Source organism: Molossus molossus, unplaced genomic scaffold (genome assembly GCF_014108415.1).
Source record: "Molossus molossus isolate mMolMol1 unplaced genomic scaffold, mMolMol1.p scaffold_m16_p_2, whole genome shotgun sequence".
Classification (NCBI taxonomy): Eukaryota; Metazoa; Chordata; class Mammalia; order Chiroptera; family Molossidae; genus Molossus; species Molossus molossus.
This window is the reverse complement of record NW_023425355.1, coordinates 103,761,957-103,786,445: the sequence shown is the minus strand read 5'-3', so window position 1 is coordinate 103,786,445 and position 24,489 is coordinate 103,761,957. Positions and strand designations below refer to the sequence as shown.

General features: G+C 39.3%; 1 protein-coding gene across 3 annotated transcripts in view; it reads left to right on the top strand.

The window, feature by feature from the left end:
- CLCN5 (chloride voltage-gated channel 5) overlaps window positions 1-22,686 on the top strand; it is a 217,573-nt gene extending 194,887 nt beyond the window's left edge. For all 3 annotated transcript variants that reach the window (XM_036270578.1, XM_036270580.1, XM_036270579.1), the window contains 10 exons: window positions 1,044-1,143; window positions 4,569-4,756; window positions 9,643-9,765; window positions 10,707-10,913; window positions 14,590-14,670; window positions 14,908-15,450; window positions 17,766-17,952; window positions 19,983-20,381; window positions 20,530-20,746; window positions 21,937-22,686. In XM_036270578.1, the coding sequence (XP_036126471.1) occupies window positions 1,044-1,143; window positions 4,569-4,756; window positions 9,643-9,765; window positions 10,707-10,913; window positions 14,590-14,670; window positions 14,908-15,450; window positions 17,766-17,952; window positions 19,983-20,381; window positions 20,530-20,746; window positions 21,937-22,027 (2,136 nt within the window). In that variant the 3' untranslated portion in view covers window positions 22,028-22,686. The remainder of the gene's footprint in view (window positions 1-1,043; window positions 1,144-4,568; window positions 4,757-9,642; window positions 9,766-10,706; window positions 10,914-14,589; window positions 14,671-14,907; window positions 15,451-17,765; window positions 17,953-19,982; window positions 20,382-20,529; window positions 20,747-21,936) is intronic.
- The last annotated feature ends 1,803 nt before the right edge of the window (window positions 22,687-24,489 follow it).

Sequence of the window (24,489 nt, the reverse complement as noted above, 5' to 3'; positions counted from 1 at the left end):
TAGATAAAGATGGAGTGGCTAAGTCATAATTTCAAAATTAAGAAATAGAGGTACAGAGAAGGGAGAAGTACCAATGACAAAGCTGTCAGAATGCTTAGTTTTGAAATGTCGGCACCGAAAGGTTAAATTGACAAGGCTAAGACCCAAAAGGTAAAACTTTCTGTACCTCTTGATAGCCTCAGATATTCATAGCAGGTTTAGAAAGTAAAGAGATACATTGATAATATTATTTAGTATCTATGATCAAAGTAGAATTTGGGGTTTGTGCAGAGAAAGACAAGTATCATATGATCTCACTTATTTGTGGAATATAATGAACATAACAGTCTGAGGAATGGGGTCGTCCCAGAGACGTGGAAGTGGGGTACAGACTGACAATCCCCAGAAGAGGGGCGAGGGGGAGAGAAAAACCACAGAACTTATACGCATGTGTGCATGAACAATGGACATGGACAACAAAGCTGGGGACAGGGTGGGGAGGGAAGGGAAGGGGGGAATCAGTGGGGGGAAAAGGAGAAACATCTGTAACAAAAATAAATTAATTAAAAAAAAAGAATTAGGGGTTTGTGGTTTCAAGTCTTGAAATTTGCCTGACCTGAAGCATAGCTCTGGATAGTATATCTCAAATTGTACTTTCACCACTCAAATAAGCATATGCTTGTTTATTCTTTGAAAAACAAACTACTTGCTGTGAGTCAAGAGACCATCCTTGGAATGTCTGATGTCTAGCACATAAAGAGACCACTTCAGTAAGCAAAACAGATTGATGCTTTAAATCAGCAGCTGAATGGGGAAAGCCTGAATAAGATATTTGCAGGCATTGTGATATTGTGGATGAACGTGGAGATCAGTAGTCAAGGTTTAATAAATCTCAAAGTTCTTGGTTACATTGGGTCAGCCAAAGATTATTTGGGAAGTAACTCCAAATTGGTATCTATTCCCAATAAATAGATTTGTCTTTGTTTCTTTACTCTGTTGCACATTTGAAGTAAAAAAGCAATGGTGTGTGTAGAATGTACCAATGTTTTCTCATTTCTCCTTAGATTACCAATAAAAGCAAAGAGTCAACATGGGCCTTAATTCACAGTGTGAGTGATGCTTTTTCTGGCTGGTTGTTGATGCTACTTATTGGGCTTTTATCAGGTATGGTAAATTCTGTTAGCTTTCTAAACAAATCTCCCAAAATTGTGGTATGCCTCTCCCCTAAGTCATGACCTGAATTGAGTGCTGTGCTTTACGATTTTCCTACATGAAATAAATTGCTGATGGACCTTTTGGAAGCTCATGTGCCCATCATAAAAGGATACTAATACTTGCATCTCCTTCCGTAAATAAATGATGTTAAATGAGGAATTGCATTTAAATGCATTTGTGCGCCATATAAATGTATTCATTTTAAGGTGCTATTAACACTGCCTTTTGGTATGTATCTTGAGGAAGAGCCCTCCTATTAAAAATAATCAGTTTTTTAAAAAACACATACTACATGGGGTTTAGGAAAGAAGATGTAGAACAGGACTTCTGAGACATTTTTGTAGCTGTTTCTTAAACATCTACTCTCAAGTAGGAATAAAGAAAGGCATGTAAGATATGGCTCATACCCTGAAGGAATTTACCATCTCATTCTTTCATGGTGGTTGAGAAGTGGGCTGCTACTACCTTTCCCTGTCATCTCCATCAACCTCCCAAGCCACTGCAAATAATATACAATCTAACTCGGAATATTACACTTGCTATGCAAATACAGCTTTAAAGCAAGTTCCCAAGCAAAATTCCCCTCCCTAAGAGGAAGCAGAAAGCCAATAATGCCTGGCAGAGATGCTAAGAGTTAAAGCTTTATGACATTAAAAGATGGGTTTAGGAAGATCTGGAATATTGAGCTAAAATAGAAGTTAGGTGGGAAACCTAGAGGTGAATGAGATGAAATAGCAATTAACAGCACAGGCTCTGGTTTGTGGCTGGAAGTTCCACCACTTGTTAGATTTGTGACTTTTGGCAAGTTTTGAACCCTTGGGAGCTTTAGTTTACTGATCTATAAAGTGGAAATAATGAGTACCTATATTACACATTTGTTGTGCAGATTAAATGAGGTAGAACACAGTGCCCAGTTGTTAACGGTGCTTCTGCTACTGTTACCTAGAGATACTTCATCAGCCATGGAGTAAACGATGATTGCTGCAATGAGGAATGGCTCATCCATAGCTGACTTTTCAAAAAGATCTAGGGCAGGGATCAGCAAACATTTTCTCTAAAGGGACAGATAGTAAATATTTTAGGATTTGTGGGCCAAATGGTTTCTGTAGCATGAAAACAGCCACAGATAATAAGTAAACAAATGAGTGGGGCTGTGACCAAGAAAAAACTTTATTTACAAACACAGAGGCACATTTGACCCTCAGACCATAGTTTGCCAACCTGTGGTCTAGGGTGTTAATGGTGCCCCCTCTGCGTTGCACAGGAGAGAGAACATGGTCTGGCCAGTTTAGAGCTGGCTAAGATAAACTGAGTAGTCTGTAGTCCCAAGTATTATAGAGATACTGAACAGAAGGAAGAGGCTGAGAGAAAGTTACATAGTTTAGCAGTTAAGAGGATACCAATGACCTTGGAAAACCATCTCAGGTAAATATTAGGGGCCAGAGTTCAAGGGGAGGCAAGCAGTGTGGAAGTGTTGGAGCTATTTGGTGTTCACTGGAAGCAGAGAAGGGATAAAAGCTTGAAGTGGTAACAAGGACAAGGGAAAGCATTTTATTCTTTAGAGCAGGGGAAACCTGATGAAATTTGTAACCATGGGAGAAGGAGCTGATTGGGAAAAGCAGAAGTGGAAGTAGAAGAGAAGATAGCATTACGGGTACCAGTGTTAGGTAGGATAAGACATGCATGCATGAAACAACTAGAAAACAAGCCAAATTCTATAACCTCATGTTCATTTTCAGAATCCAGCCAATAAGTGCAATAAGAGTCAGCAGGAAGAGAAGGTGGAGGCTGGAGTAGCCAAGAGTAGGCATCAAACTGTGTTCAATTTGACTGGGTTATTCAAGTATGTAAATAATCTGTGTTAACACTTTTAGCACCTACCAAAACATACACATGACATGGCCTCAAGCCTGTTGGAATGTAAACGTAATATCCTCAACTTTTTAATGTGTTTCTTGTCGCTAGGTGGTCAGTGAATATTTTTCTTTCCCTCACACACACAGGGTATTTTGTTTTTAGGCATTAGAGAGCTACAATAGAAGCAGTGTGTCTGAATGCAGGAACAGTCTGGGGATTCAGGTGCTGTGAATTTTACGATGTCTTTTCTATTTCCCTAAAGTGCTATTCTAGACCATTTCATTTCTTTATGCCAGAATTTCTTCTTCTGGATGACAGAAATAATGAGAAGGCCAAAACTGAAAGTAGTATAACTATCTTAACCCTATCAGTCTATTAACCATAGTGCCTGAGTCCCCATTCACTATTCTCTTTCTCATAATTTTCTTTGATGAATGTTATGTATATAATATTGTTTGCTCTTCTCACTAAGAAAACTTCAGAATGTTTATGTCCTAGGCTCAGGAGACTTCAACATGTCCACAGCTTCATATAACCTATGTGCATCACAGTGTGAGCTTTTATAAATTCAGTTCCCTTAGCCTAGAATGCCTTCCTGCCATTGCTCTAATTCCCATGCCCATGGAACAAAATCACTATCATGACTGAGCCCTTCACCCTAGGGTCTTCATCAGCTCCCCTCCCCAAGCAATCTCAATTAAGATAGCATATCATATTCTTCAATATGGTCGATGCAAGTTTTCTCAATCTTACATATATAGTAAGAATAAAATAGTCTTTAATAACCTTGCCTGTCCATGGTGGGACCTGGAGAGTATTATGCTAATCGAAATAAGCCAGAGAAAGACAAATACCACATGAACTCACTTATTTCTGGAACATAATGAACAAAATAAGCTGATGAACAAAATAGACCCAGAGACATAGAAAGGAGTTCGGTTCAGATGGACAGACCTCAGAGTAGGGGGGCGGGAGGGATGGATGAAATGAACCACAGAACTTATATGCATGTATGCATAACCAATGGACATAGACAACACAATGCTGGGGGTGGGGGGAGTGGGATGGGGAGGAGGGTGTCTAAGGGGGAAAAAAGAGAAACATCTGGAACAAAAATAAATTAATAAAAATAAATAAATAAACAAACTTGCCTGTCTTTATGGATCAGTATTCATCAGCTCTAAGTCAAAGCAGAATCTTTGCATGTAAATTACCTGAAGATGAAAACCATTTACTTCTTCTTTCCACCCAACCACTTTGCTCTCCCTTGTTTTCCCTGTATAGAAATTCTACAGATACACTATTTAATGTAGACCGTGTTTTGTTTTTCCCTCTTGAACAGGCATTTAATAGTGGGTGAAATCTATTAGAGATAGTAGGTGAAAATCAAGCAGACAGACAATCAGAAAGAAGTTGCAAATGGAATGGGGAAAAGTATACGCTTATCCATTATTTTCATCCCTTTTCCCTTGTTTTATCTAACAATTTTGGTCCTTCCTTTTCTCCCCTCAAATCAGGTTCCCTAGCTGGCTTGATAGACATTTCTGCTCATTGGATGACAGACTTAAAAGAAGGTATATGCACGGAAGGATTGTGGTTTAACCATGAACACTGTTGCTGGGACTCTGACCATGTGACATTTGAAGACAAAGACAAATGCCCGAAGTGGAATAGTTGGTCCCAGCTTCTCATCAGCACGGATGAGGTAACATGTAGTGAAGACTTCGGAACCACTGACTTTTATTCTTACATTTCCTTCATTTCTTATATTGTACTCATAGCAGTTGTGGACTCTCCCCTTGTTTTCCTTTTCATGAAAAGAGGAACCATTGCCAGCTGCCTTTTTCTGTGGTTTAAGTGCAGCCCTATTTCCATCTCTTCTGGCATGTGGAATCGTTTCATGCTTACACAATGACTTAATCTTCTTGCTTGTTTTAAATAAGCTTAATGTTTCTTTTTAGTTTTAGTATGCAGTGTGACTGAATCTATCTTCCTCTAATAATTTCAGTAGAAATGTGAGAGCCACCCAACAGGTAAGCTACAATTTCTAACAAAGAATAGAGTGGGTTAAAAATATGTTTATTGTATAGATTTCAAAAGTCATTTTCCCCTGAGCATTACATCAGAACATTAAAAAAAATTATGATAGACTTTGCTCAAAATGCTCTAGTGACATCCAGTCTCATTATAAGTAAAAACTCATGTTCTGAATATGAAAAAATTATGATACATTCCATATCAAAACAACAATAGCCCAGGAATAAGATTGCCCCAGTCCTATTTTCAGATTAAATCAATATTTTCATTTGTCCTTGTCTGCTACCTTGTATTTTTCAATGCAGAATTAACTTTGTTTTGCAGTTCATTACCTATCTATTACCACTTGGTTATAAGTTAAATCTTTCCTACTAAAATCAAAAACACAAAATAAAACAGAACAAAACAACTCTCAATTCCCAATTCCACTCTGGTTTCTACCAACTACAACAGGTACCATTCTCAGCTCAATACTCATCCACTCTGTTGGCTTGGTAAAATGAGTGGGATAAGACTGGGATACATGCTTGTACTTTTAAAATTTATTTTTACACCTACTTTGGTCCACATTCGAAATGACATACACACACAGAATCAGTTAAGGGAAAAGAAGGATAGGAAAATAATAAAGTTAGAAATAACAGTGTTTAATACATATGTGACTATGTATATTTTGGTTTGAGGAAAGAGATCAATAATAGGGGTAAATATATACTATATGTACAAGAGGGTTTAAGTCTATGCTTCTTAAACTGGGGCCAGCATGCCAGAGGGTGGGTGAAACCACAGGATACATGCTATGTACCTTCCCAGAATATTAGTCTTTCCTAAATATTTGGAAGAACTTTTTTCTCAAAAATTAAATATAAACAATCATCAAAAAGAAATGCAAAATTACCAAGTTTGTTAAGATAAAACATAATCTCTGTTTCAGCTCTGCTCCTGGGCACCCTCACCCCGTACCCTGATGACTCTATTTACTCTCTTAGATAAGTAGTACTTGGGTAGAAAAATTTGAGAATTCCTGGAACTTAGGCTGACTCTGTGTGTGTGTATGTGTCTTGTGTGTGTGTATGATTCCCTTGATTTTAAAAAATATTTTATTGCCCTGGCCAGTTTGGCTCAGCGGTTGGAGCGTTGGCCTGCAGCCCAGAGAGACCCGGGTTTGGTTCCCGCTAAGGGCACGTACCTTGGTTGCAGTTTGTCCCCAGCCCTGGTTGGTTGTGTGGGTGGCAGCTACTCGATGTGTCCCTTTCACATCGATGTTTCTCTCTCTCTCCCTCCCACTCTATCTGAACAAAAAATGGAAAAATTTCCTCGGGTAAGGATAAAAAGTATATATATATTTTGTTGCCGGCAGGTGTGGCTCATTTGGTTGAGTATCATCCCATGTACCAAGGGGTAGCCAGTTCAATTCCTGGTCAGAGCACATACCCTGGTTGTAGATTCAATCCCCAGTAGGGGGCTTGCAGGAGGCAGCCAATCAATGTTTCTCTCACATCAATGTTAAGTCTCCATCTCCCTTCCTCTCGCTCTAAAATCAATAAAAGCACATTTAAAAAACGAAAATCTTTTATTTTTGAAGTAATTGCAGATTCACAGGAAGTTGCAAAACAGTGTATGGGGGAGTCTTCCCTACCCTTCACCCAGCCTTCCTCAATGCTAACATCTTATATAACTACAGCACAATAGCAAAACAAGGAAATTGACAATGGTACAATCCACAGACCTTATTTAACCTGTTTTACATGCATAAATATCTGTGTGTATGTGTGTGTGTAGTTCCCTGCAATTTTATAACATGTATAGATTTGTGTAACCACCACCACAATCAAGATATAGAACTATTGTTGCATCATCACAAGGCTCCTCCCTGCTCCCCCTTTATAGCTGTGTGTGTATTTAAGTGTTCCAACCATAACTTTTCATACTGGAGCTTGAGATTTATCAAATGACAAATTTCTCTGGCTCTCCCTTTTATGAACAAAATCCTTGCCTGGGGAAAGAGTCTTCTGAGTTTTAAGAAGAGTCCTTCTGCCAAGAACTTGGCTTCCTGGTTTCTGCCTCTAGCCAGTTTCAGCTACGTTCCCTTTCACTCCCTTTCCCTCTTTGTTTCCAATTTCTGAATTCATCCCCCCTAGTTACATTCCAAAGGCAAAGGGAGAGCAATTATCTGTTTCTCTGAGGGAATAAGATAATGGAAAACCTGTGTCAAAATTATAACTCAGAAAAAAACCTGGACATGTTAGTTCTCCTTGTCTAGGTCAGCAAATTATTTTAATAGTATTTTATGTTTTTAAAAGTCAAAAGTTCATTGAGTTTTGTTTTTCATGTAATTTGAATGAGTTTCAACTTCTAATATTTCCATCAGCAAGCATAATCTTCCTATGTTCAAAATTGTTTTTTTGTAAGACAACTATTTTCAAGCCTTTTAATGTTGGTGAATCCTTTTTGGTGATTAAAATTAGATTTCTTTTCTCACAGACTTTGTTATCATAGGGGTAGTCTCAAAAGTATATTATCTCCATTTAAAAAATAGCTATTGCCATTTTATTCTTGCAAATAGCTGGCATTTCTTTGGTTTCATCGTATGGTCAGAGCCCGGAACTTTTTACTGCATAAACTTGTTGCTAAGTCTGTGGTAACAAAATTTTCTCAAATATGTGATTGTTCTCTACAGAACATAATTGTGCATTTTAAGAAAAACACCCAAGAATTTTAGATACTATAACCTCCTATGAGAATTTGACACCAAGGTAGCTAGTCAAAGGTGAATTTAATGGAACTTTAGAGCCAGTCTTCACTTCAAATGTGTAGCCAAGGTTCAGCCATTCCAATAAAAGAGCTGTTAATATTCGTCATAAAATTGACATAGTATCATGTACAGTTGACCCTTAAACAACACGGGTTTGAACTGTGCAGGTCCACTTATACACAGATTTTTTTCAATACTAGATATAATCAGTTCTTTGTATTCTTCTTCATGTCCTCAACCATTTGTGGATTCAACCAACCATAGATGGAACACAGTATTTTCATATTACCATCTACAATTTCCCAACTGCAGAGCAAAGATAGTTTTTGATCTGCAGTTGGTTGAATCCATGGATGTGAAGGGCCAACTGTAGTTAAGTTTTTGGGGAATCAAAAGTTACATGTGGACTCTAAAGAACAAAATAAACAAAATAGAAACAGACTCATAGATATAGAGAACAGACTGATGGTTGCCAGAGTGGTTGGGGGGATGGATGAAAAAGGTGAAGGGATTAAGAAGTACAAATTGAGCCCTGGCTGGTTTGGCTCAGCGGTAGAGTGTTGGCCCACACACCAATGGGCTGCAGGTTCGATTCCGGCCAAGGGCACGTACCTTGGTTGCAGTTCGTCCCTGGCCCTGGTCAGGGTTGTGCAGGAGGCAGCCAGTCGATTGTGGCTCTCTCATGTCGATGTTTTTCTCTCTCTCCCTTTCTCTCCCTCTTTCTCCCTCCCACTCTATCTGAAGATAAATAGATAAATATCCTCAGGTGAGGATTTAAAAAAAAGTACAAATTGATACTTACAGAATAGTCACAGAGATGAAAATTACATCATAGAGCATATAGTCAGTAACATTCTGTTTTTATCCTCACCCGAGGATATTTTTCCATTTTTTGTACAGATAGAGTGGGAGGGAGAGAGAGGAAGGGAGAGAGAGAGAGAAACATCGACGTGAAGGGACACATCGAGTGGCTGCCACCCGCATGACCAACCAGGGCCGGGGACAAACTGCAACCGAAGTATGTGCCCTTAGCGGGAACCGAACCCGGGTCTCTCCGGACCGCAGGCCGACGCTCTAACCGCTGAGCCAAACTGGCCAGGGCAAAATTTCCATTTTTTTTTTTTTTTTTTTTTTTTTTTAGGGCCAGGGACAAACTGCAACCGAGGTATGTGCCCTTAGCGGGAACCGAACCCGGGTCTCTCCGGACCGCAGGCCGACGCTCTAACCGCTGAGCCAAACCGGCCAGGGCTATAGTCAGTAACATTCTGATAACTATGTATGGGGACTGGCGAATACCGGAAATATCGGGGATCACTTTGTAAAGTATATGATTGTCTAACCAGTATATTGTACACCGGAAACTAATACAAAGTAATATTGAATGTAAACTGTAATTGAAAAACATTTTAAAAAGATATATAAGGATTTTCACCTGCTCAGGGGTCAGTATCCCTAACCCAGCATTGTTTAAGGGTCAATTGTATAGTTGACTACAAAACCTATCAAACCACACATATAGAAAGTGGATTTGCTTCAGGGATTGGTTTGCTCCTGTTCTTGTCTATCCTTAGAAGCCATTTTCAGTTTCCTTTGGGTGTAGCAAAGCCCTTCATTGTCAGTGGCAAATGGGCTGACAGTGTTTTAGTAGTTGCTTAGCTGATAATTGGGGAGGGAACATCTTGAGCAATTTAATTGGTCTTTTTCTTTCTGACCTCCTCTCTTGAAAAAGAACTGCATGCCTTACTGAGGCTGTCTGAGCTAAAACGAGTTTTTTTTTTCTTTTTTTTTCTCTGTTCAAGGGTGCATTTGCCTACATAGTCAATTATTTCATGTATGTCCTCTGGGCTCTCCTATTTGCCTTCCTTGCTGTATCTCTTGTCAAGGTGTTTGCGCCTTATGCCTGTGGCTCTGGAATCCCTGAGGTGAGTCTCTAAAATAGCTTATAAATGGTAACAATAGTGAATTCTTTTTGTTTAGAATCATTTAATATGTATTCCAGTACATACCACAATATGAATATTAACCAGGATCAGATCCTGAGGCAATCTAGGACCTTTCTAGGTCTTCCCTAAGTTTCCTAGCCTGGGATACCTGAATATTAAAAGAAGTTGATTCCTAGCCATCTGTGGGTTCTTGGTGAGTCAGGCCCCCAAAGACATCCCCCACTCCCTAACCGAGAAGCTCCCAGGGTAGATCTCGACATTCTGGCCTGAAAATGTAGTGATATTGTCAACTTTGTTAGAGGAGAAGAAATAAAACTATTTGGCTGTATTTCCTACAGTCTGATTTGGGCTAAAAAAGTGATTAAAGCCTTGTTTCTAACTATTTTTGGTTTGGATTGCCTGACAGTCACTGAAACAACTGAGATTTAAGGTTACCCAGATGACCTTTCCCCTCTGTTTCCCGAGCAAGTCATAGTTACATAGAACAAAATAGACCCAGAGACATAGAAATAGGGTACAGACTGACAAACTTCAGAGGAAGGAGGGTAAGGGGGAGGGAAGAGATAAACCAAAGAACTCATATGCATATATGAGTTCTGGCAAAGAATCAAGGTTATATTAGTCTGTAAAGAAAATACCTTCCCTTTCCACCCTCCCTTCTCCATATACTCTTATACTTATAATACTCCCTTGCCCAGCTATCACATGGCCAAAAAAAGAAAAAAGAAACATGAAAACTTAAAGAACAGTTCTTACTTTCTTAGATTCCTGGGCTCCTTCCCAAACTGGGATCACTAGGTCAAGCATTTATATGTCATTTGTTCAAAAGGTATAGTTTCTATAATGAGGTCCAGATTATGTCTTCTGAGCCTGGTTTGCTTGCTTAGTCTATATCCAATCTCTCTGTGTTTGACCTGCAGATAAAAACTATCTTGAGTGGTTTTATTATTAGGGGCTATTTGGGTAAGTGGACCCTGATTATCAAAACCATCACGTTGGTGCTGGCAGTGTCTTCTGGCTTGAGCCTGGGCAAAGAGGGCCCCCTAGTGCATGTGGCTTGCTGCTGTGGAAACATCCTGTGCCACTGCTTCAACAAATACAGGAAGAATGAAGCCAAGCGCAGAGAGGTAATAACAAATGACCTTAACCGCCTCTCTCTCTCTCTCTCTCTCTCTCTCTCTCTCTCTCTCTCTCTCTTTTGATGAGAACATAAATGGTACATTCTTAGGGATGAAAATTTGGGGATTCTACCAATGTTAATGCAAATGCCCTTTGACCCAGAACTTCTACTTCTAAGAATTTATCCTACAGACATCCTAGCATGTGTGTGCCCAAAGATGTATGGAGATAGTCAGTGCAATATTTGTCAACGTAGCGAAAAACTAAAACAATCACAGTGTGCATCAACAGGGGACTGATTGAATGAACGATCTGTCTGTATTACAGAATACTATGCAACTGTTAAAAAGACTGAGATAGCCCTTTATATACTGACATGAAAACATGGCTAGAAAACACTGTTTGGTTTAAAGAACTAATTTCAAAGCTGTGGTACATATACACGATGGAATAGTATGCAGCTGTAAGAAAGAAAGATCTCTTACCCTTTGAGATAACATGGAGGGACCTGGAGAGTATTATGCTAAGCAATATAAGCTAATCAGAGAAAGACAAGTATCACATGATCTCACTTAATTGTGGAATATAATGGACAAAATAAGCTTATGAACAAATTAGACCCAGAGACATAGAACTAGGGTACAGACTGACAAACTTCAGAGGAAGGAGGGTAAGGGGGAGGGAAGAGATAAACCAAGGAACTCATATACATATATACACAACCAATGGACATAGGCAACAATTGGGGAGGGCGGGATCAGGTGGAGGGTGTCATTGGGGGGGAAAGGGAGAAACATCTATAAGAAAAATAAAAAAAAAATTAATTTCAGAATAATGTGTATAGTATAATTTATTAATAGTTTTAAAAGGTGTGTGTTTGTGCACCTAGAAAGAAAATGTCTGGAAAGTGGTTTTACCCCAAACTTTAAAAAAAAATGTCTACCTCTGGTGAATGGGAAAGTGAAGTGATAGTAAAGGCGAAGTAAGGACTTACACTGTTTTTATTATATATAATTCTATACAGCTGTGTGCTGTTTCTATTACAAAATAAGTTACAAAACAATAGAAGACTTTTTTTTTTTTTTATCCTCACCCGAGGACATTTTTCCATTTTTTGTTCAGATAGAGTGGGAGGGGGAGAGAGAGAGAGAGAAACATCGATGTGAAAGGGACACATCAAGTGGCTGCCATCCACACAACCCAATCAGGGCCGGGGACAAACTGCAACCAAGGTACACGCCCTTAGCGGGAACCGAACCCGGGTCTCTCTGGACCGCAGGCCAACACTCTAACCGCTGAGCCAAACCAACCAGGGCAACAGTAGAAGACTTTTAAAAAGAAGTTGCCTGTTCCTGTGAAAGAATACACACTCAGCACATGTTTCAGATACCAGACTCTTCATGTTTTATTTCTACCTAACGCCAAACTGAATTCATCTCTGTGTATTGGATCTCCCTCTGCCTTCTGTCTCAGTCCTGCTAAATTAGTTGCACCACATCTCTGTAGGCATTCTCATGTTTATGATTTTGAGGAGGAAGAACATTTAAAAAAATATTCCAAGACATTGTTTACTTTTGTCTTGTTATAATTAGGGATTCAAGAAAATAATGGTTCATACTCTATTTTCCTTGAGTTACAAAGAAATCACATATGGAATGGGTCAAGACCAAAGCCATTTTATTAGAAAGGGTCTTTTTTCCCCCCACAAAATTGGAACCTAGTGATTTATTTAGAAAACAAAGCAAAAAAATTAAGACCTACAAGGAATTTTCAAATATGGAATACATTTTGACAGTTCAAGGGAGAAAGTTCCTGGTAGTAGAGGAAGGCTAACAAGATGGGAGGGGGAATCTGAATAGACTGTTTAGTTACCTGTCAAATAGTAGAGGGACAGAAAGGCAGTATTGATTTGGGAATAATGTGCAACAGAAGCTAAAGAGTTGAAAAAATATTTTAACTGGCAAGAGTGAAATGTTGATTGTTGCTGGTTTTGCATGGGTAGAGGTGACTTTGAAACTGTAGATTGCTGATTACTTTCATTGACTTTTTTTTGTTCAAATAATTCCTTATAAAATGAGAGGGGAATTTGATTTGGCTGTTTCTTTGTACAGATGTCATATATTTCTCTAACTAGACTCATGAATATTTGAATCTTTAGTTGACTTTCTATTGCTTATTTAGACTTTCCAGTTATTTTTTTCTGTTGATTGGCAGCAACCCTTTTGTGTCCCAGGGCCTTGTCAAAGTGGGCAGATGGTTGAATAAAATAAGAGATTTGAGAATTAAGGGCATAGACAGACTCCACTCTGCAACATAAAAGTATAGCAAACTAGCCACTTCGATTCTTCTCCTGCATAATTCATCCTAAATAGTCACTAAAATCCCCTTTCTCAAGTTCCATGTTTCATTCTTTGCAGATGAAAACCATTATAGCCATAAATTTTGAAGTCCTCTCCAGCTAGCACCAGAGATTTCACTCTTTCCTTCCCTTCATTTTCCTAGGCCATTCCACACTACTAGAGAAACCTGCCTACTTATTTTGCGAAAACCATTTCATTCTTCAAAAACTCAGGGTTGGGCAAGAGATTAACCAAAGAACATATATGCATATATGCATAACCCATGGACACAGACAATAGTGTGGTGAAGGCCTGGGGTGGGATGAGGGCTGGGTGGAATGGAGGCAAAGGAGGGAAATAAGGGATATCTATAATACTGCTTAAAAGAAATGAAAACACATCCACAAAAAATAACCCTCTTAATTTTGTTCAACTTTCTCTTTGACATAATCCCTTACTACCCCAAATCATATAATCACTCCACAGCAACCAGACTCTAATAAAAAGACTTGATCCTTCCATTAATTCTGGTGTGTTTGTTATGCTTTCCCCCTCCCTCTTACATACTTAGGTCCTCTCTTCCCTTCAAAATTTACTTCCAACTTTGTTTCTAGTTGCCCCCCTATTTCTGTTTCCATAGGTCACTAGACATGGAGTAGGGCACATAGTATAAGAAAACCTAAATACCTATTGTATGAATATTTGAAGCTCCTGAATAGCTGTGAGCTAATTGTGACTTCAGTTTTGTATCAATAGACCCTTCCTTAAAAATTCATTTAAAAAGCATTCCTCTACAACAGGGTTGGGGAACCTTTTTTCTGCCAAGGGCCATTTGGATATTTATAACATCATTTTCGGGCCATACAAAAATTATCAACTTAAAAATTAGCTTGCTATATTTGATTAGCTACTTTGGCGATGTGTGTGATATTATCTGGTATTGATTTCATGGGCCTTATACGGCCTGTGAGCTGGATGTTCCCACACCTGCTCTACAAAGAAAGTGCTATCTAAACACATCATTAGAAGTATTTCATTTAGGTGGTGAGGAGATCTACAAACTCAAATTCAGTTACTGATGGGATGGGGCATAATTTGGAATAAAGCATATGCCTAAATTAATTACAAAGGAAAGACCCTCTATCTATTCAAGCATGTGAAACGTGTTCAAAATCCAGCATACAATGTTTACTCTCAAAGTAAATATTAATTGAACTTCATTTTTGGTAAACTGCATATGGGTCATGTAAAGTTTTTTTTTTATTTTTTTTTATGTTTAGTAACCAGTAATATTCCTTTTAAAACTATGATTATTTTGTCACTAATTTGAAGTTTTGGACTGCAGGTCTTGTCAGCTGCAGCAGCAGCTGGTGTATCTGTCGCCTTTGGGGCACCTATTGGAGGAGTATTATTCAGCCTAGAAGAGGTAACTACTTTTAACTGTCTGTAGCACATGTTCATGTTTTTGTGTTGGGAATCCCTGCCAGTATCTATGTACATGGCAGTCCCAAAGTGCTTTGCATAACTCAGTGCTTTACCATGTGACCAGAGATATCTGGGCAGTTTTCATGCTCAGTTCTTAATTCCTACAGTACCAACCTTTCACCCCAAACAGTTTCTGCATATTGACTGAGTTTGCTTTTTTTCACCTTCTCTCTTTTAGGTCAGCTACTACTTCCCCCTCAAAACGTTGTGGCGTTCATTCTTTGCTGCCTTGGTGGCAGCATTTACCCTACGCTCCATCAATCCATTTGGGAACAGTCGCCTGGTTCTATTTTACGTGGAGTTTCACACCCCATGGCATCTCTTTGAGCTTGTGCCATTCATTCTGCTGGGCATATTTGGTGGTCTGTGGGGAGCTTTATTTATCCGCACAAACATTGCCTGGTGTCGGAAGCGTAAGACCACCCAGTTGGGCAAGTATCCTGTCATAGAGGTACTTGTCGTGACAGCCATCACTGCCATCCTGGCTTTCCCCAATGAATACACCCGAATGAGTACAAGTGAGCTCATTTCTGAACTATTTAATGACTGTGGCCTTTTGGACTCCTCTAAGCTGTGTGATTATGAGAACCGTTTCAACACAAGCAAGGGGGGTGAACTGCCCGACAGACCTGCTGGTGCGGGAGTCTACAGTGCCATGTGGCAGCTGGCCTTGACACTCATAATGAAAATTGTCATTACTATATTCACCTTTGGCATGAAGGTGAGTAGATTCTTTTGGTACTCGGTGGATGTATGTGTGGCTGTGGGTTTGGAGGGCAAAGCCAAGATACTACACAATCCTCACAGCTCATATAGCACTTCCAACTTCACCCAACATTATTCCTCAACCCCAAAAGCCCTTTTTAATCTTCATCCAAGGATATAATCCTCCCTGAGGATATTTTTCCATTGATTTTTAGATAGAGTGGGAGGGAGGGAGGGGGAAAAGGAGAGGAGAGGAGAGGAGGAGGAGGAGGAGGAGGAGGAGGAGGAGGAGAGGAGAGGAGGAGAGGAACATTGATGTGAGAAAGACACATCGATTGGTTGCCTCCTGTACAACCCTTACCAGGGCCAGGGATTGAACCTGCCACTGAGGTACGTGCCCTTGACCAGGAATTGAACCTGCAGTTCTTTGGTCCATGAGCAGATGCTCTAACCACTGAGCTAAAGCAGCCAGGGCCCAAAAGCACTTTTTACCCTTACATGTCCTGATAACTTCGTAGACAATTGTACCTCTATCTAAAATTGTCCAAGCCTAGCTTTAGACCAAATGCAAACCTCAGTGCTGAGATTTCAAGTAGAAATGTTGTCTCCTTTTTAGTTAAAAAATTGCCCCTCAAAAAGGATGGTGAGGTATTTATTCCTGTGCACTGTGTATTAAAATAATATTTGATCAACATAGTGTTGGTCCTTATAGAGTGGCTTTAGAGTTTACTGATAAAGCAAAATATCAGGTTGAACCAAAGTTGCCAATATTCAACTATTTTGACCACTAAAATATTAATTTCATATGGTTTAGCTCAATATATATGTAAATGTATTTTTTACACTTGGTACCAATGTCCAATTAACAAGTTCACAGGTGATCTTAAATTAATATTTAAACTGTCAAAAGGAGACATCAAGCCAGCAAGTTTTACTTGTAGTACCCATTTTTATTTCCATGTTTCAGAAGAAACGAGAAAAGAGAATTTGTTAAGGTTTTTATTTGTATCTTTTCTTTAGCAACCCACTACTAAGTTATTGCCTTCTATTCTCTAGGGAAGTGGACCAGGGAATTAGAGACAGCAATTCAGTTTAGACAGTACTGCAATCTCTGAGATGATATCATCCATCCTCCTCAATACCCTGGAAAGTTTTGCAGTGCTTCTTGAGTAATTTTCACCTGTGGCTTCATTCTTTTATTTAAAGTGAATTTTCAGACCATCAGACCCACCCAGATTCAAATGTATTCCAAAAATCAAACACAACTATTTAAAGATAATCTGCTGTTTTAATTATCCTGTCATCATGTTCCTCTCTTAGCTCAGAAAATCGAGAATTCGCTGTAGTATCCTAGGGGGTCAAAAAAAAGTGGGGAGACACTACGTGATTTAAAATAATCATTTCATCTTTCTTTGTATTGTTACAAAGTCAAATGAAACCTCATGTGCTCTTCTTTTTGTGTGAGCAATAGGTTAAGATTCAATACATGAGAGTGGTTATGAACATTGCGTTTAAACCCCATCACCGGTATTTACTAAATCTTGGCTTTGGATGAGTTACTTAACCTCTCTGAATCTTAGGTTCTTTGTTATTTGTGAATAATAACACCTACCTCCTGAAATCTTATCTTTAGAGCATCCAGAATATAATATAGTAGAGAGTCAATAAAGGATAATTGGCCCTGGCTGGTTTGGCACAGCAGTTAGGGTGTTGGCCCACAGACCTGAGAATCCCAGGTTCAGTTCCTGCTAAGGGCACATGCCTCAGTTGCAGTTCGTCCCCGGCCCCAGTTGGGGTCGTATGGGTGGCAACCACTTGATGTGTCTCTCTCACATCTATGTTTCTCTCTCTCTCTTCCTCCCTCTCTCCCTCCCGCTCTGTCTGAAGATACATGCAAAATAAAATAAAATAAAATAAAATAAAAATGTCCTCAGGTGAGGATAAAAAAAATAAATAAAGGATAATTGTTGTTGATAAGAATTCAAAATTGGGGAAAATGTCTGCATAAATGAGAAACTCCATCTATTTTCCTTTTTCTTTGGGAAAGGCTTAATTTCTGCCTCCCGTTCTGTGTTGGTCTGGAGAGTTCAGGCTCTAGCATGATGGATCCCGAATCAGGGTAAGCTTCTTTGCAGTCGTACTTGCCTGCACGTTCCAGAGAACCTCTAGTCCCTGTAGTGTTACACAAATCTTTACAGCCACTTGCTAGCATAGTGCATAATTACATTGTCATTGGCCTGTTTGCTTTGCAGAGGGTCAGTCCTCTAGCCCTTACATATACCAAGCAATGACATTATTTCTCACTAAGCATTTATTACTTTCTCTTTGCAGATCCCTTCTGGCCTCTTTATTCCTAGCATGGCTGTTGGTGCTATAGCAGGTCGACTTTTAGGAGTAGGAATGGAACAATTGGCTTATTACCACCATGACTGGGCCATCTTTAATAGCTGGTGTAGCCAGGGAGCTGATTGTATCACTCCTGGCCTTTATGCAATGGTTGGGGCTGCAGCCTGCTTAGGTGAGTAGTATTCGCATTGATTTCAAAGCTGCTACCCAGGTGACATAATAAAGAAGAGTGATATTAAATGTAATTGACTGCAGATTTGTTTAAAGTGGCCGTTTCCTGTTGGGTTTGCCATTTTTTTCAAGTGTTTTAAGAAAGCATTCTTGATTTTCCAAAATATGGGCATTTTTTTTTCCCATACCACCCCACCCTGAATATTTTCAACTATGTCAAGCCTATTCCTCCATCCTGATCTTTGTACTTGCTGCCCCTTCTAGGAATGTTACTTCCCGAGCTGTAGCATAATAGGTTCCTTTCAGCCTTCAAATTTTGTTAAGTGTTATTCCTCAGAGAGTTGCTTTATCTGACTGCTTTATCTAATATAGGCTCCCCTATTGTCTATGATAGCATACTCTTTTATTAAATACATGCTAAATACTTAAAAAAGAAAACATCCTTTATCATTAATCTACATTCCTCCCCTTTATTTTTTTTAAAATATGTTTTAATTGATTTTTTAGAGAGCGAGGAAGGGAGAGAGAGAGATACATAAATCAGCTGCCTCCTGTATGCCACCTACTGGGGATTGAACATGCAACCCAGGCATGTGCCCTGACCAGGAATTGAACTGGGACCTCTCAATCCATGGAATGACACTCAATCCACTGAGCCACACTGGCTGAGCTGCATTCCTCCCCTTTAAGAGAAATTCTACTCTCAAATTCCACCATACTGAGGAAATCGTTAGAAATCCAGACAAAAATATTTGCACAAGAATGTTCATAATGGTATTATTTATGACAGCAAAAAGTTGAAATCAACCTAAATGTGTATAGTAAGGAACTGGTTAAATAAATTATGCTACATCTATGTAATGTTATACTATGCAGCTATTGAATGTGATGTTGATTGTAAACTTATTTAAATACAGTATTAAATAAATTTGTAGTGATATACAACCCAGCTGGTGGGGCTCAGTGGTCTAAGAGTTGTCCCATGGACTGAGAGGTCCCTGTTTGAGTCCCAGTCAGGGCACATGCTTAGGTTGCGGGCTCGATTCCTGGTAGGGGGTGTGCAGGAGGTGGCCGATTGATGATGTTTCTCTCTCACATCAATGTTTCTATCTCTCTCTCCCTTCCCTTCTCTGAAAAAATAATCAATAAAAAACAAAAAATGTTCCCAATATAAAGTGAGGAAAACGTGAGGAATTAAACATGTACTGAGAACTTACATATGTAAAAACATATATTTTTGGATAGTAAACAACTTGAAAAAGTCATTCCAATTTTTTACTCTGCTTATTTTGAGGCAGTGAACTTATAGATAATGACTTTCTTTTACATTATTTTTTGGGGTTTGATTATTTTTTTCCCCTGAATTTTCCACAATGGGCCTGCACATCCCAGAGAACCTGTAGTCTCTGTAGCGTTACACAAATTATGGATCTCTTCTACAGTTATCCTATATTTATTTATTTTTGTGTTCATCCTCACCCAAGAGTATTTTTTCATTGATTTTTAGATAGAGTGGGAGGAAGGGAGGAAGGGGAGGGGGGGAGAGAGAGAGAGAGAGAGAGAGAGAGAGAGAGAGAGAGAGAGAAATGTGAGAGAGACACATCACTTGGTTGCCTCCCACATGACCCTGACAGGGGCTAGGGATCAAACCTGCAATTCAGGTATGTGCCCTTGACCAGTAATCAAACCCAAGACCCTTTGGTCTGTGGGCGGACACTCTAATTGCTGAGCCAAACTGTCCAGGGCTGCAGTTACTTTTATAGTGGTGGGGCAACAGACAAATAAAACAAAAAGAAAAATCAAGAAGGCATCTCATTACTTTTGTGGATGTTATTTTGAGAACTCTGACTCATGGCCATTGTAAACTTCCTTTAATGCATTGCTGGGGTCTGTGCAGTTATAAGTGAGATTTCCTTTTAGCAATGTTTCTGGTAAGTAAGCTTGTACTGAATGGGGCCTGTAGCAGGCCGATGATTATAATGAATCCTATACTTTTCCTGTCTTCAATAGCCTGTGTCTGTTTCTTTACAGGTGGGGTGACTCGGATGACTGTTTCTCTCGTTGTCATAATGTTTGAACTAACTGGTGGATTAGAATACATTGTGCCACTGATGGCTGCAGCAATGACAAGCAAGTGGGTGGCAGATGCTCTTGGGCGGGAGGGCATCTATGATGCCCACATCCGTCTTAACGGATACCCCTTTCTTGAAGCTAAAGAAGAGTTTGCTCATAAGACCCTGGCAATGGACGTGATGAAACCTCGGAGAAATGATCCTTTGTTGACTGTCCTTACTCAGGACAGTATGACTGTGGAAGATGTAGAGACCATAATCAGTGAAACCACTTACAGTGGCTTCCCAGTAGTGGTGTCCCGGGAGTCCCAAAGGCTTGTGGGTTTTGTCCTCCGAAGAGATCTCATTATTTCAATTGGTAAGGATTCCAGAAAGGGGATAATATAATCCACCGTGGAAATAAATAAATATTCATGAAATGGGGGAAGATGGAGGGAAGAGGGAACTAGTTAGTAGCCAGAAATAGCACTTTAATTTTCAACATTTTCCCCCTACTTTTCAAATAGAAAATGCTCGTAAAAAACAGGATGGAGTTGTGAGCACATCCATCATTTATTTCACTGAGCATTCTCCTCCAATGCCACCATACACTCCACCTACTCTAAAGCTTCGGAACATCCTGGATCTCAGCCCCTTCACTGTGACTGACCTTACCCCCATGGAGATCGTTGTGGATATCTTCCGCAAGCTGGGACTGCGGCAGTGCCTGGTTACGCACAATGGGTGAGAGCTCTTTGGTGAAGGTGAACTGGATTATGGGAGAAAGACTGTAGAGGGATAAATAAAGAAGAACGTAATTCACTTGAACATTAGTAGCACTTACAGGCCTTTTTGAAGCTCTGAGATGAAGATGGATGTGTTTCTTTTATTGTCATAATTAATAGAAAAGGAGTTTGAAGAAGAAAGTGGGTTTGAGTGGTGTGAACTGCTAGTTGCACATTATAAATAACTCAGTTCCTCCCACAAAGGAAACAGCTGTGTTGTTCTGAAATTATAATGATATTAAGCAGTGTATGTATAGTATTTGGTCCTTACAACACCTTTGTATTATTATTTGAAGATCAGAAAACTAAGTTTCAGTGATATTGAAAGATTTACACTGGAACTTCCAGTTAATATATAGTAAAGGTAGGCTTTACACATAAGTCTTCTGAATCCCAAGGCCAAGGCTCTTTCTATATGGGATATTTCTTATCCAATAAAGGAAGCTCTACTATTCTTATTGGAAAAGAAGGAAAGGTGAGGAGAAGGGTGGGTTTTTTTCTGAACATGGTATGTTAATCCAGCAATTACATATGAATTTAACCTTCTAAAATTTCTAAATGGTGTAACAGATGTCTTGCAGGATTTAAATAATAAAGGGGATTTTCTCTAACTGATTCATTCAGCAATTACTGAATCCCTACTTCACGTAAGAAGGTATTCCACTAGACTCCAGGGAGACACAAAAAAGAATAAAACCCTTCTCTCCCCTCAAGGAGTATGCAGTGTTATAGGAAAGCTAAGAAAATACAAGTGCGTATAGAATAACAGCAAACAAGACAAGTGCACAGAACATGTTGCTGGGAGGAGGACACAGTTATTGCTGGCTTGTAGTATCAGGGAAGGTGTTCTGGAAGAGGGACATTTGAACTGGGTTGCAAAAGGTAAGTAAGATTTGTATATGTAGAGAAGCATATTTAAACTGGAGGAGATAGCAGAATCTGAGACCTAGAGGTAGTAATGCTTGCAGCACATTCAGGGACACATGCATTGTTCCACAGGCCTGGTACATGTATCCTAGTCCTGTTATTTCATCATCTGTAAGTGCAGATAGTGTTCATAGTTTGAAAAGGACTGAAGAGGGATAATGTCATCTTGAGGATATTATTTTAACTACAGATTCATTTTTGTTTTGTTGTCTTGTGTTTTAGGCGACTGCTTGGAATCATTACCAAGAAGGATGTGTTAAAGCATATAGCACAGATGGCTAACCAAGATCCTGATTCCATTCTCTTCAACTAGAATCATAGGGTTGTGCTGGATACAAAACAGGAAGGACACTGCAGACCGTGGATATATTTTATTAACTGGATACCCAAAACACATTTCTCATGTTTGGATGGTGAAGTTATATTAGTGTGTTGTCTCTTTCCTACATGTTAACCAGTTGCACTACATAATAATTTCTGGAAATTAATCTTCTCTTTAGGAGAAAATGCAGTTAGGCTTCTGTGATGTTACATTATGAAGATTTCATGGAAGAGGAAACTAGATTGCGATGGTTTAATTCTTTTTCTTTTTTTAAAGATATTTTTTTAAATTTAAAACATAATTGTTAGCCAATATGCAATCACTGAAAACTATGCAAGAAAAATTCCAACCATCCTGACTGATAGCCTGCAGGAAACTCATGAAAAAAAACAAACACTTTTTTTTTTGGACTCTAACTATCATTGGTGGAAGATGAAGTGTAAACTAAGGGTCTTTGCTTTTCCAACCACAGAAAAGAAAGCCAGAAGGAAAATAGTGATGGTATTTTCCAGACTGTGAAAATTCAGTTCAAATGTTATCTTGTTCCTGTTACAATATTTAGCATTATTAGTTTGTGTGTGTATGTGTATGTTAATTTTAATATCTGATTATAAGACAATGCTGCTTTGGTTAATCTCTAAATGAATTTAGAGAGGTTGATTTTATAGCTTGCTTGTTCCTGGTACTTTTCTGAAGTGCACAAAGATAAGTTACAGAGCTTTCTCCTTGTCTGCAAGAAGGGTAATTTTCAAGATGGTATTTGTTAGCTAGTAGACAAGAACTTTGCCATGAATTTGTTAGTAGCAAGGAATGCTTTCTCCAGATGAATGATCAGTGAAGTTCTAAGCAAAGTCAATGACTAGAATTTTAAATTTTGTGAGGTTCCAACTCATCTCTTACCCAGATGCCACCTCCATGAGTGATGGTGCTTTAGGCTTCTGGAATATGTAAGAATAATAAAAGGAACCAAATATAGGCTGCATACTGGTAAACTGGGAAAGATTCTGAGCTGTATCTGCACTCTCATGCATTCCTTCATAAAGACCACCAGTACTGAAACAACTGGACACTCATGCCTCCTCCCAGTGTTAAGTATATAGAACAGGCCAGTGTTGTTCCTGTGAACATGAATTTAGGCTCGGGGTACTTTCAAATATATTCAAGGCATTGGAACAGAATAGGCAGCTGTGACTCCCTTGAGGCTCCTTAGAGTTCTAAAGAAAATACGGAACCATCCTAAGACCCAGGGGTGTGGACAAGGCCTGGTGACACCAAAGGTGCTTGTATCCAGTTGAAAAGGTGCCTGTCTGAATTTCCTACCACCTTAACTGCAGTAGAAAACATCACAGTCTAGGACACCTGGTGGAATTATAGAGCCGCCACCATCATTCCGACCACTGTTTCATTTTCTACAGTTTTACCATGTGCAGTTGTTCCCCCTCCATTCTTTGCCCCTTCCCACTCCTCAGTCCTGAGTCCTCAATCCCAAAGAGAGGACTGGTTAATCATTCCTATTACAAAAATAACTCCCAGGCTAGTTAAATTGTAAACCAAACCTCAATAATCTTTTGGCACGTGGACCAGAGGTAGCACACAGCCATTGGATTTGTTCTGTAACCCAGTCACTGCTGCCATGCCTCAATTTCCACATCAATGCCCACAGCAGTGAGACTTAACTGCCTGGGGTGAAAGTTCAGCCTTTCCCATTTTACAAGCCTGTTCCCAGCACTTCTCTCCATCCTTTTGGCCTAGAATCAGCAGTCACTCAACATATCCTTCCCAGCCCTCCCCTCCCCTCTCCAAACACTTCCATACCTCATGTTAAAAGCTGCTGATCCCGGATTCTAGGATTTTTTAAACCCCTAGTTCTTATCTTTCCCAAATCTGAAATAATGTTATTTCCCAGAACTAGGTAGTCAAGGCTTATTTTGACTTTTATCTTTAAAATATCAAGGCAGCCACCAGAGTTTCTTATTTTCAGTATATCACTCTATCATTTTAATAAAAAAGAAAAAACTCTGTAGGATATATTTTATGATAGTCATAACTCAGTAACTTTACATCTTTTGTCCCTTCCATGCCACTGATTCCCTTGCATGAGATGTGGCTATTTTTCCTGACCACCCCTGTATATTGTGTAGAAATCAAAGTTCTTATCTGTATATTTATGGTTCACTACCTATCTTATTAGCTACCCAACTAAAGTTTGCAAAACAGGAAATGTTAGAATTTCTGGTATTTAATGCCATTGAAAGGTTTGATTGCATTTTGTAGTGCAACAGCGATATGGAAGGGTGTCTGTTTGCCTTTGTGTTTCTTCTAGGCTCCGTTTTTAATTTTAGACATATGAGCCAGTGTTAAGGTGCTACTTCAGAGACTAAATTCAAGAAATCAGATAACACTGTGCCAAGGTAAACTTTCTAGATGTTAAGAACCAATTGGCCCTCCAGAAA